This window comes from Peromyscus leucopus, chromosome 5, assembly GCF_004664715.2.
Source record: "Peromyscus leucopus breed LL Stock chromosome 5, UCI_PerLeu_2.1, whole genome shotgun sequence".
NCBI lineage: Eukaryota > Metazoa > Chordata > Mammalia > Rodentia > Cricetidae > Peromyscus > Peromyscus leucopus.
In genome coordinates this window covers 13,327,788-13,341,733 of record NC_051067.1, presented here as the reverse complement: position 1 = coordinate 13,341,733, position 13,946 = coordinate 13,327,788, and the positions used below count along the sequence as shown (strand labels likewise).

At 42.3% G+C, this 13,946-nt stretch overlaps 1 protein-coding gene across 3 annotated transcripts in view; it reads left to right on the top strand.

The window, feature by feature from the left end:
• The window catches only part of Spin1 (spindlin 1), a 53,591-nt gene extending 41,605 nt beyond the window's left edge, over window positions 1-11,986 (top strand). For all 3 annotated transcript variants that reach the window (XM_028863812.2, XM_028863814.2, XM_028863813.2), the window contains exons 5-6: window positions 3,261-3,494; window positions 8,391-11,986. In XM_028863812.2, coding sequence (XP_028719645.1) covers window positions 3,261-3,494; window positions 8,391-8,590 — 434 coding nt within the window. In that variant the 3' untranslated portion in view covers window positions 8,591-11,986. The remainder of the gene's footprint in view (window positions 1-3,260; window positions 3,495-8,390) is intronic.
• The last annotated feature ends 1,960 nt before the right edge of the window (window positions 11,987-13,946 follow it).

Genomic DNA, 13,946 nt, shown 5'->3' with positions numbered 1-13,946 from the left:
ACACTTAGTAAATGGTTCAGTGCTCTTTATTTTGGCTGACCCCGAGCTCACTGCCATTCCCCTGCCTCAGGCTCTGGAGGGCTAGGATTATAGGTACGGACAACCATATTTGGCTAGACACGTAACTCTTAACTTTAGTGTTCACTATGAGAGTAGAATCTAAAAAGTTACTTGCTTTTTGTGTTCTGTGTAGGAGGAAAGTCTTCTAGCCCACTTCAGTGTGTACACTGAATTTTAGTTATATCGATACTAGGAATGGAGAAAAACCAACTGAAGAGCCTGTGATGTCAGTGGTTCTCAAGGCAAGGTCTGTGGACCTTTAAGGTCCTTCCGCCTGTTAGTTTCCTAACATTAAGTTAAGATTTGGTCCCCTCACCCTCATTTATTCACAGTTGCTGTGTGGAGTTCCCTCTTCTATTGGAAAAGTCTGCATAACTCAGCATGCAGACACACAAACACACATGAACCAAGTTAGATAAAGATCCACTCAGAGGGCAAGATGGACAGTGGGAAACATTACAGAAAAAGACTGCAGAATTTATTGTCTGGATCATTTTGTACATGTGATCTCCATTCCTGTCTTTGGGGATTTGGCTACTTTGGGGATTTGGCTACATTCCTGTCTTTGGGGATTTGGATACACACTCCGTAAATGGAGTCATAGAGAATTGGTTTTTCTGTGACTTATTTCATCTAGTGTCAGGTACTCAACATTCATCCACAGAGTAGCACGTGGCAGGAGTGCTTTCCCTTTGAATACTGGAAGTCATACTCTGGGACATACATATGTACTCCATTTTGTTTATCCACGACCCCTTTCTTTTCTTTTTTCTTTTTTTTTGGGTTTTTTTTTTTTTTTTTTTTTTTTTTAGACAGTGTTTCTCCGTGTAGCTTTGTGCCTTTCCTGGAACTTGCTTTGTAGACCAGGCTGGCCTCGAACTCAGAGATCCGCCTGACTCTGCCTCCCAAGTGCTGAGATTAAAGGTGTGCGCCCCACCACCCCCATGACCCCTCTCATGTTGGAAGCTGCTGTGGATGTGGCTGTCTGTGGCTTCTCTGAAACCTTCCTATTCTTCTGGGTAATCCCCCCAGAAATGGTTTTGTCTGACCCTGGGGTCTTCTAATTCATGCTTTCTTAATGGAACTGCCACAGTGTTCCCTGTGTTGTTGAGGTCTTACAGCCCCCGCAGCAGTGCCCAGGGGCTTCAGCTCTCCAGCTCTGCCAGCATTACCTGGTGATTTCTGTTTTGGTAGTAACCACCTGTAGGTGTAAGGATGACATTTAACAAGGCTGTGTGTCCCTGCATGCTTGTTGCCATTTGTATATCATCTTTGGAGAAATGTTCCTTCAAGTTTCATTTTTTAATCCAGAGTTTTGTTGTGGTGGTAGTTGTTGTTGAATTGCTGTAGTGTAACACTTTGAAGAGTTTAATGGTAATTGTTTCAGACTGTGTTACAACTGACCATTAGGGAGCTACTACTTGTATACTTTGTAGTTCTAAGGAAGTAGCTAGAATTATCTAGGGGGAAACTTTGTCACATCATTGTGAGGCTGGATCTTCCATAACTGGAAACACAATAGTGTGAATGAAATTGGTTTTTTTTTTTTTTTTTGGTTTTTCGAGACAGGGTTTCTCTGTGTAGCTTTGCGCCTTTCCTGGGACTCACTTGGTAGCCCAGGCTGGCCTCGAACTCACAGAGATCCGCCTGCCTCTGCCTCCCGAGTGCTGGGATTAAAGGCGTGTGCCACCACCGCCCGGCAAATGAAATTGTTTTTAAAAACTACACATTAAGGAAACTAGAGAGATGGCTTAGCACTTAGAATGCTTGCTGAGAATTCAAGAGACCACACCCATTGAATAGGACAGGCATCCAGCAATGCCCATCACAGCAACTCCAAGGGATCACCCTTCTCTGGCCTCTGTACACACCCAAACCTACTTGTGCTCATATATAATATCTTTAAAAAACATTTGAACTAGATATTAAGGTTTGCAAAAATGTGAAATTTTTTACTTTTAATAAATTTTTGTTGATTTCTGGCTTGAAGAAGTATGTGCTCCTATATGTTTTAAGTGTCCTGCAGGGGAGATTTTGTGCTGTTTCTGGTTGCTGTTGCATATGTAACACCACAGACAGGTTGTGTGTCGTAATTAAATTGAGTAACAGTATACTTGCCTGGAAAATCTATATTTCCTTTTGATATTACTAGAGAAACTGGATGAGTGACCAGAAAGAGATCTGATTATTTTGAAAGACAGTTGTCTAGAATGTGAGGACTGGAGAGACCTTAATGTCAGTAGGACTCCTTATAACCTGTCTAGTATTAAACACAGTACACAGAAAGGCTGGCAATTCTTCACCCGTTTTTTTTATACGAATGACTGTCTCTTGACACCACACAGGCAGCCTGAAACTGCTCTAAGTGCTAGAAACAGAGAAAGGTCCTCAAATTCATAAAATAAGACAGCTTTAGGTAACAAGGACTGTTAACTAAGAACAGAACAACACATGATGAGGCTGGTGGTGTCATTGTCCTGGCGCTCTCTGGGGACCTTGTTGTGGAAATAGCCTGTCCCCTAAAGAGGGAAGGAAGTTTGTCTGGGCCGGTGGGGCATGCTTTGAAGAGAGGAGGGACTTGGGGGGGGACGACTGAAGGATGGTGATGAGGTGGGAATATTTTAAATGACAGTTTTCTCTAAGATAGCATAGTGATCACTCTAGTTGCTATGGTGAATAGATTGTAGGCATAAGAGTAAAAAACTGTTCTCAGAACATGAAAAGAATGAGAAGTGAAACTCTAGTTTCTCTTAAAACAATAACAAGGCATATGTTAAGATAATTTTCTTTGCATTATTTGTGTGAGGGGTGGGTGGGCTCATGGAGAGTCATAGGACTTCACCAGATGTTACTAGGAAGGGGCCAGCACCATGTGCTGTGTGTGAGAACTCTGCTGTTCTTTCCTGTTTGTGAGTCTAATACCCAACTGCTAAATAAGCAATAGCAAAACCACTGAAGACCTGTGTTTAGGTGTAATACTGAGCAACTGAATCTAAAAAACAAGAACAAAACTGATTGTTACTCACTTTGGGCCAGATTTCTTCCTGTTTAGCTCACCTCTGTGCCAGCCTTGGCATTTGGTTTGGTAGTTGCTCGCCTTAGATCTCTTGGTCACTCTCACGTTCACTAATGCATTGCATAGACAAAGCTTGTCTCTGATAGTAAACATTTGCTCAAGTGTTTTGCTCTTTTAATTCCAGCCACATCTCGGATCAGCGACGCACACTTAGCGGACACAATGATTGGCAAAGCAGTGGAGCACATGTTTGAAACAGAAGATGGCTCTAAAGATGAGTGGAGGGGGATGGTCTTGGCACGGGCACCTGTCATGAACACATGGTTTTACATCACCTATGAGAAAGACCCTGTCTTGTACATGTACCAGCTCCTAGATGATTACAAAGAAGGCGACCTCCGCATCATGCCCGATTCCAGTAAGTCTAACACATCAGCAACTTTTGGTTCTGGTGATTTGAAAGGAATTAGTATTTTAACTAAAGGGTTTGCAAGTGTGTTTTGGGGTATTTTTTTTGTTGTTGTTGTTTTGTGTGTGTGTACAAACATAGTCAAACTTTTCCTTGTGAATTTTAGATGATAAAATGTTAGATTACTTGGAAAGGTTATTTTAAATTTTTAGAAATATTACAATGGAATTTTTTATAAATGGAAGTATGTGATAATGTAGGGAATAAAGTAAATCCATTCCATTGTTTTTAGCAGCTCTTTTCTCATTGTCAGTCTGCTTTTATATGGTGATGTATTGTATACCCTAATAAAATTTACCTGAAGATCAGAGAAGCAGAGCAAGCCACAGCCACCACTTCTTACCTCACCAACTCCTCAGCCTACTTTAGTTCCTGTTCCTTCACTCCTTATATAGCTTTCTCTGCCCACCATATCACTTCCTAGGATTAAAGGCATGTATATTTCCCAGTACTGGAATTAAAGGTGTGTGCCACCACTGCCTGGCTCTTTTTTCTCTCCTAGATGAGTCAATCTCATGTAGCTTTGAACTTGCAGAGATCTAGATCTGTCTCCCAAGTGCTAGGATTAAAGGTGTGTGCCACCACTGCCTGGCCTCTATGTTTAATCTAGTGGCTTGTTGAGTTTATGATCTTCAGGCAGATTTTATTAGGGTACACAATATGTCACCACACTTTTACCTACTTTTACCTGATTTATTTTGAAGCTGGTCATCTGTGGTGATAATTTAATCTGAACTGGACTTCAGAGAAAACTAGTTTCAGAAAACTTAATTAGAGGCTTGAGATACAACTCAGTGCTAGAGATGGGATGTGCCGAGCTCGAGTGGGGCCCTGAGTGGAATCCTTAGCCCCACAACAAGACAGCTGAACCGGGAGAGCACTTTGAGTAGCAGCTAGATCACAACGTGGAAAATGGTGGTGGTGGTGGTGATGCAGGGGGTGACCTGGTTTTAGGAAGCTTGGGTTTTGTTCTTTGAGAAAGTCTCATGTAGCAGAGGTTGGCCCAGAACTTACTTTATAACTCAAACTGGCCTTGAACTTAATCCTTCTGCCTCAGGCTCCAGAGTTCTGGGATTAACAGGAGTGTACCCCTGTGCCCAGGCAGGTTTTGCTTTAAGCAGAAGTTTCATTTTGCTGTCATTTTTGTACCCTAAAGTCAACCCAGTGCTCTTTACTGGGTTCATAGATATGAGTGCTCATTGAGGCACTTAGCTTCAGAGTAAGTACTGTTACATCAGAAAGGCCCGTGCTGCTTACCACCCCTCATCCCCACCCCTGCTTTTGAGAGGTACATCTTGATTTTTCTTAATTGCAAGATGACTTTGAATTCCTGATCTCCTTGCTTCTACTGTGCCCAGCTTTTTTTTATTTCTGATCTCCCTATCCTTTACTCACAGCCCTAAGCAGTCAATAATTTTACTTCCTGTATACGTCTTCCTGTTGTGGACTTCATGTGAATGTATTTCATGGGGCCTTTTGTGACTTTTTGTTTCACATGATTCCAGTGTTTCCTCATGTTGGAACATGCTTTAAGATTTTATTCTTTATAAGTAATGTTCAGGTATAAGTCATTGTATAGATTATACCATATTTCATTTGTTTAGCTGTTGATTCACATTTGGGTTGTTACTATGTTTTGGTTACTATGGATATTGATGCTTTATAAACATATGTATCCGAGATTCTCTGTGGGTGTTTGTTTTCATTTTTCCTTGGTGTGTACCTTGAAGTGGAATTGCCGGGTCTTGGTGGCAACTCCAGGTTGTATTGTTCTGCTGTTTCTCTTAACATTGCCTTCAGCAACGGGTGAGGCTCTGCTTTCCTAACATCCTCACCAGCGCTCTCTTGTTGTTAAAGTTCAGTCTTACAGTTCTTCCTCTGAGGATGAGGTAGTTTCCCATGTGGTTTGCTTTGTTTCCCTGGTGACTGTTGATGTCACAGGGATCTTTTTGTGTGCTTGCCGGACATTTGGGTATCTCTGGTGAAGTGATTGTTTAGAGTCAGCATTCTAGATACTAGTCTTTATTAGAAATCAGATTTACTAGTGTTCTTCTGTGGGCTGTCTTTTCACTTGGCAGTGTGCCAGAATTGAGGCAGAGTCTTGCTTTTTTGCTTAGGCTGGCCTGAAGTTTACTACACAGTCCAAACAGGCCTCCAACTCGCCATCTTTCTACATGGGCCCCTGGGGTGCTAGGATTACAGGTGTGCACTGCCATTTCATCCGTCTTTTCATTTCTTTGAGTTTTGACACTTGAGTTTTAAACTTTTAGGCTCAATTCATCTGTTTCTTTGTTTCTTGTGCTTTTGGTGTCTTAAGAATTACAGTTTTATATTGGATTTATTGTTATTATTAATGTGCTAAGGTATAGTGTGAAGTGAGTGTAGAAGAGGTCAGCTCACTCTTTTTCATGTAGCCCTGCTTGGACTAGGCACTGTCTGTTGAAAAGACTGGTCTTGGCTCCCTAGAATGGTTTTGGCACCTTGTGAAGTCAGTTGGCCGTGAATCTGTGCACGTGTCTGGACCCCGGTTATGTTGACCTGTTTCTGCGTCTGTCCTTGCAGCTCCCACACTTCGTTATTCCGTTGCTTTGTAGGAAGTATTGAAATCAGAAGTATGAGGCCTTCCCTTGTGCATCCCAGGATGTTTTGGCCATTCTGGGTGTCTTGCAATTGCATATGCATTTTAAAATCAATTTGCTAATTTCCATAAAGAAGTCTGCTGGGATTCTGACAGCGTTGGTGTTGTGTCTGCAGAATATACTGCCCTCTCATGTTCGCAAATAAGTAGCAAGTCTTCAGTCTGTGAGTGAGGATGCTTTTTAAAACTTTGAGTTCTGTGATGGTTTTCAATCAAATTTTATAATTTTAAGAGTCTAAACATTTCCTTTCTTTTGCCCCTAAGAATATTTTAAGCTCCTATAAATAGAATTGTTTTCTTAATGTGACTTTTGGATAAGCCTAATCATTTACTAATTAGTTTTTGTTTTGTTTTGAAATAGTGTGTTGCTATTTACCCAAGACTTCAAACTCAAGATTCCTTACCCCAACCTCTTGAGAGCTAGGACCATGAGCATAAACCTCCACATCAGGCTAAACCTGTTCTAAAAGGATCGTTTCCTCAGATACATGGACCCTTGGCCTGAGATATTGTAGCTAGCAGACACTGTTAGTGGTGTGACAGTCATTTCTTTTTCTTTTAAAAAACCTTTTTTAAAAAGTTCTTCCTATGAAGAAGCCAGTAAAGGAACTTACTGATAAGCTTATCTGGCCTAGAATGACTACTTTTTTTTTTTTTTTTTTTTAAGTTTGTGTTCATTTTTTACAAAGAAAATTGTTTGTATACTCTAGGGTTTATGTTCCAAAGAGTATTCTTTAAAAGCATTCCCCAACTGTAGGTAAAGGTCCATCAAAGCAAGTGCTGTTGAGCTAAGAATAGACTTACGTGCAAGTCCCTCACACAAAATGCTGCAACTTTTCCAGCCACTCCTTGATCTTCTCATGCCTTTCCAAGCTGCTTAATTTCCTGTCAGTTGTGTGGAAGTTGATCTCCCATTAGAATAGTGCTGACATTCTGGTATGTTCTGAAGCAGCCCCATCACTTGTGGTTTGAGTCCAGAGCCTTTGCTGGCTCAGTAAGCCCCAGTAGACGTTTAGACTTGCAGAGCTTGTCACCTGCTGGCATGATGCTTTGGAATTCCTTGATAAACTTGGAAGTTTCTGTGGAAGTGTGTGTAATAGGACAGTGCCGCCTGAAGGAAGAGAATTTTTGAGGAAGAAGTACTTCTTTTTTCACTTTCTGGTTTAAAAGAACTGATCGTGTGCAGGGGTTCAGTTTCTGTTGTGTGTTTGTACCAGAGATCGCTGTAGTGGGTCTCCGATTGTCATTCAGTTAGAGACTTGCTATAGTTGGGAGCAAACATGTTCATGTAGATATGTTGCATGAGCCACACTAGGAAGCTGTGCTAGTAAACGCCTGTGCTTCCAGTTACGCTGTGGTCACAGAGGCTGTTTGTACACCTGAGACATCTGGTCAGCCTGAAGACATCTGTTCCTCTAAAAGCTTGGCACTCTTCTGAACCTCCAAGGAATGCTTTAAAATAGTCTTGTGACTGCTTCGTGCCCCCACCCCACTTAGTTTTGTTTTGGTTAGTGGTGGCTTGTTGTCATTCTGTGTTTTCCCAGAGGTAACTGCAACCTGAGGCTCCTGTGGATGGATGGTACAGATACCTGGGCTGTCCTCAGGGATCTGTTCTCCTGGTCTGGGTGGAGTTTACCTAGTGCTTACTTATAAAGTGTGAAGAATTTATTTCTTTTATTCTGAAACTGGGTAGAAGATGGTTGGAATGCATTGAAATTGAGGAGGAGCAGGAGCTCTCAGACTCAACAGGTAAACCCCAGTGATGCCTCAGCATTTTAAGTGAGCCTCTTGTTCTCGGGAAGCCCTGTAGGAAAGTATTTCAGAGGCATTTAAACTTAATTTTAGATCATTGCAGTTAGAATTTAATGTGATCCCTACAAGTTCAGGTTATAATTTTTAAGTCATTCACACATCTGTTTGGATGAGGTTCGGCAAACCACGTGAGTGGTATTTTGCTGAAGTACATTTCGACTGTTAATTTCTGGATCACCCTTGCCTATTTTGGTGCTATATTCTCATAGGTGACTAATTGGGACATTGACCATGTGCCTGAAATATTTACAGAGTGGCCCTTTAAGAAGGTGTTGACCAGATCATGATGAACTCAGGATATCTTAAAGTCTTTGTATTTGCTGCTAAATGTGGTAGTAATATATCTAAATATTGACTTGATTTTTTTTTCTTTTTCTTTTTTCTTTTAAATACAGATGATTCTCCTCCAGCAGAAAGGGAACCAGGAGAAGTTGTGGACAGCCTGGTAGGCAAACAAGTGGAATATGCCAAAGAAGATGGCTCGAAAAGGACTGGCATGGTCATCCACCAAGTAGAGGCCAAACCCTCTGTCTATTTCATCAAGTTTGATGATGACTTCCATATTTACGTCTACGATTTGGTGAAAACATCCTAGATGTCATCACAAACTTTGCCAAATTTGTGGAACTATTAAATGTATAATTTGTAGACATAAAGACTCGATTGCTTTCCAGTTTAATGAAAGCTTAGATGTCCCTGCGAACCCACAATCTCCACCAGCGGAGCTGGTGTTGTTCTGAATAGTGCAGACTGATTCGAACACAAGGCATCTCTGAGGGGAGTCCTCCCTCTTCAAAGCATCTGTGTGAGGGGGGGTCTTCCCTCTTACAAGAAGGCTGTCTGTTGGGGGTTACAAGCAAGGTGGTAAAAGTTAAGCTAGTATCATAGTCATTTAAATCTGGATAAGTTGTAACCATTTTCCCATCACTTTGACACACTGTCTTATTCTGCTGCCACAATGCAAGCATAGTTTGTTATTTTTGTTACTGCCTTTTTTGAGAGATTATGTATCTATAGCTACCTGTCTAGATCTGCATCTGTGTGCCTATGTATATATTATACACACACACAGGCACTCACCACTGGCACTCCTTTCCTTGTGGAGTGGGGTGGGGGGTAATAATGTTTTCTCCAGTTCAACAGGAGTGCTTGACCCAAGTCAGTCATATTTATAATATGCCTGCTCTTTGTTTAAAATTAAATTTGGGCACGGGAAGCACACAGGGACATTTAGGTTGTTTCAAAGGTCAGAATTCAGAGTACCGTTTCAATCTGGAGGCTTTTAGTTATGAGTCCAGGTATAAACTAGCCATAAACAGTCAACGACCCACAGTAGAATTTAGTAAACTGTTGAGAAATCTGGGTAAAAGGCTGCCTTCAATTCTAAGCTTTGTTTTCTGTGTTTTGTTTTTTTGTTTGTTTGTTTCTTGTTTTTTTATGGTTGTTGTTGTTTACTCTTTAATCTTAAGTACTTTTAAAATAAAGCCCAGGTCCTTGGTTCACATGGAATAATGTAGATGTGCTTTTGGATGGCACATTGGTCCATTTTTATGCATCCAGTCATCAGGATTTTAGTACATGGATTTAAAAGGCAACAATATATCAGTGGTTTGTATATGTGGTAAATTCCTGCAAGAACAGTGCATTGGTATTAGAAATGTAAGTTTTAAGTATGGCATTGTTGCCTTCGATTATGTTCTCTGGGGCTTTTAATTTTTATTACTATTATTGTTGATAAATGATTATGGTCAGAAGGCCTCTTCTCCCCTTCCCTACCTGCTCCCTCTCCTCCTGGCTTTTCCCCCATGGTGAATGTTGAACAGATATGGCTTCTTGCCTTGACCCTGATGTGGCAGTGTGTTCTTGCTGCAGCTGTGCTGTTCATGCGGGTTTATTCCCTCCGTGGCCCTGGGCTTTGCATGTACATTATGTGTCACTGTGGAAGGCTGTCACGCTGTCGGGCTTGTGGGTGACTAGCAGCTCTTGGCCACTGGGTGCAGCCGTGGTTTGTTCTGTAAGGTTGTTTGAAGCTGAGATGGAACTGAGAATGTGCTTGGTTGACTAGCCAAACATCTGCTTGCTTGTACTTGGTTTTGGAAGAGACCTGGTGGCCTGTCAGCTGGGAAAAAAGATGGTTTGTAAAACCAATCTCTTGTAGAGATTGGAAATCCTCTCTGGGGCTGGACGGATTTGGATACTGTCGAGCACACACCAGAGCTTTGGCCTAATTTAGGTCTGCTTATCTTGTTGGGGCTCTTCCTGATACAAGAAATCATTCCGTGGTTCAGGGAGCATGGTTATTGGATACCCATTTAGTCTTCACAGAGGCTGACTGCCTCATGCTTCTGGATGGTCACAACTGCTCACCATGTGAACACAGTACCTCAGTTCTGTCCCTTGCTGCAATCACCCTGTGCTCAGTGTTTTCCCAAAGGGACCCAGGGACAAGCTTCTCAATGCAGTGTGATATACCCTAGTCTTCGGTGCTTCTAGCGTATGTGACCAGGTAACGTCCTGCATGTAAATCTCAGAGCCGAGCCTGACTCGGATAGCTCATACTGACATCTGTAGCACAGGTGGGCAAGTGTGTCCTACAGACTGACAGTGCAGAACATGGCATGGTGACTAGGACGTAAAGCTCCTGCTGCAATGTCCCAAGGGCTGGGTCTGTTAAGACATGCCTGCCATTATCTGATGACTTGCATTGTGGTTTTCTGCAAGCAGCCCACATTACTTTGGTTACCCGTGAACTCCTGGTCCAGAGGATGCAACATGATGATGGTGATGACTTTGATCACTGTTCCATTTATTGCCTTTACGTAAGGCTGAGGGAAGGGGAAAGTTTATGTTTGTTTGTATTTTTATTGTTTTTCCATCCCTCCCCCACTCTTTTCTTTTGGTGGCTTTCACCACCCTTAATGGTGACGGACTCTCCTCCTGAGCCTGCCACCTTGGGCTTCCCTTAGGCTCACAGTTCAGATCTGCATGCATTGCTTGCATTGTTCTGGTATCTGAATGTTGATTCCTCATTTTGGATTCAACATTAATTTCCAAAATTATCATGGGACTTGTGGCAACACAAGACGTGGATCTGTGTATAAAATTTATTGGCCTTCCTCACTTACCTGCTCTAGTATCGTATCGTGTGTGCGTGCGTGTGTGACGTCAGGCTGCCACGTAAACTTCAGAGAAGAACCTTAAAGCAGACCATCCTTTTTTGCATGCTCTCTTCTAAGTAGAATGTTCAATGTAACTAAGTAAAATTGCATGTTAAAGAGACTTAGGTTCTTTCTTTCTTTCTTTCTTTGAATTTGCTTTTGGTTTCCTGTATATTTGCTTACTGTGCTGTTCTAGTGGTTGTAGGGTAAAGACGCACTGGTGAAGCAGTCGTAGCGCCGACAGAAGGTGATTCCAGTTGTATATGTCACGCAGCATTCGAAGGGACTGTGCACGCTCTAAAAATCACAGTTGCTTCTAAGCCAGATTTCATTTCTTTTGTTTTATGTGCCAAACCCCGAAGTGCATTGGGCCTGAATCTTTGAACACTGTAGACCCATTAGAAAGAAGACTGCTCTGGTTGTCACAGATTGTAGTGCCTGAAAACATTGATTGTCTAAGAGATGAAAGTCCTCCAAAGATGACACAGGAAAAATTACTCACAAATAACCATGGTTGAAACTTCTGTGCTCCTTGGGAATGCTGCGCTCTCTGTATTCTCCATCATTGGTGCAGTTCGAATGGATGAGTAGAGTTCAGAGGTCTTCGTGTTCACATTTAAAACTAGATAAACGACCTCATTTTTTGAGCTTGAATTCATTTTTAATTTTAACTTTATTTTATACAACGTGTAGACAGTTCCCTGTTCTCTGCATTTAGAAGTATACACAGTACAACTCTGTTAATTCTGTAAGTAATTTTTATAATTATGATGTAACTCTATCCTTCCTTAAAACATTCAAAATAAACCCTTTATGTGCAACTTCTGACTGAACTTTGTGCTGATGTGTTGAATCTCTTTCTGAAAGGGTTCCTGAAGTCGGATGACATTTCCACACATGATTTGATAGAAACAGAAGAAAATGTACATGTGCTTGAATGGTGACAGAGGAAGGCACAGTTGTCCGCATTCAGTATATCTTAACTGTGGGTTTCTGGGTCGATATTAATGAGAAATGTTAGTTGTGACTTTTAACTCTTTTACTGTATGTAGAACTCAGTAATGTGTGTTGAATATTTTCATACCTACCCATCCTTTGAATGTTGCCTGTAGTACTTTCATTCACACTTAAATACCACTCAGTGAGACTCAGTAGTGCAAGATGTCATTGCTACCTGTGTCTGTCTCTTGGTGATTTTAATCCACGTAGTAAGTAGAGAATTAATGTTCTTAAATAGATTTTTTTTGATGTCTCTGTTACTTATTATGACAAATGTAACTTGTGCTTAAGGCTCGGTTAGGGAAATTCATGCATTCCTCTGCTGTCAGAATAGTTGGTACTTGGTAGCTTCAGGGATTGATGCTGCTGGAGCCACAGTGCTTACTGAGTGGCTGAGGGCCAGGCCTGTCAGGCTCTGGGGAGGATGGACTGCAGTGAGGGAAAGGAATGGGCCCTGGGACTCAGTCTGGCTCTCATAACTTCCCTTGCTGAAGGCACATGACTCACTGTGCTGTGTACTGAAGATACAACTCAGTAAATATTTTCTGGAAAAAAATAGCAAAGAGTTTAGCCTGAAGGTTGGGCGCTGATGGCCAGTGGATCAGGTCTGCATTTAAGTAAGCTGTAGGAGCCTTGGAGCCTTGTTCTCCTTTGTTTTCTCTTGGTGCAGCTAGGACCTGTGGGTAAAAACATTTGACACTAATGAGACTTGAGTAGATCCTTAGGAAGGGCCGTGCTGATAGCTTACCTTCGAGTTTTTTGCTGTTGTTATTTTGTTACTAATAGGCCTTTTCTCCCTCCTTTGCAGTGTGGAGGATTATAGGGGAGTGCAGACTTAGCCTGTTTTGTCTAGGTCTTTCTTAATGCTGGTCACTTCAGTAATCAGTGGTGTAATATCCTCAGAAGTATGTTTTTGTAGACATAATGAGTTGATGGCTAGAAAGCTCATACATGCTTGTATGTATTTTGAGGCAAAGATTCACTGTAGCCCAGGCTGGCCTCAGATTGATGACGATCTTCCTAAATGCTATTCGTACAGGTGTGAGGCACCACCACCCTGGCAAGAAAGTATTTTGAACTTAATCCAAAGTTTTCTTGGTCTCTTGAATCCAGGCCTTTGCTTCTCTACATTAAGAACTAGTTCCAAAGTTGCTTTTAATTCGTTTGCTCCCCTGGTGGGTTTGTGTGTGTTTTATGTGTACTTGTTAGTGTGGATGCACCTGGAGGTAGGAGTCAGGGGGGTCTACCTTGATTCTCCCTGTTCTCTTTGAAACAGAGGAGAACCTTAAAGTCACCAGTTCAGCTAGGCTGGCTGGCCAGTGAATGTCAGGGCTCTACCCCGTCCCCCCCCCACTGTTGGGGTTACAGATGTGTGCAGCCATCTCTACACCGTCCCCTCCCTCATGTTGGGGTTGCAGATGTGTGTAGCCAGCTCTACCCCGTCCCTCCCTCACTGTTGGGGTTGCAGATGTGTGCAGCCAGCTCTACCCCGTCCCCTCCCTCACTGTTGGGGTTGCAGATGTGTGCAGCCAGCTCTACCCCTGCCTCCCCTCACTGTTGGGGTTGCAGACGTGTGCAGCCAGCTCTACCCCGTCCCCTCCCTCACTGTTGGGGTTACAGATGTGTGCAGCCAGCTCTACCCCGTCCTCTCCCTCATTGTTGGGGTTACAGATGTGTGCAGCCAGCTCTGGCTTTTTGCATATGTTCTGGAGATCCAGACTCAGATCCTGCTTGTATGCTAGACACTTGGCAGACCAAATTATCTCACAGTGTTCCCTCCCTGACATCTTTTTT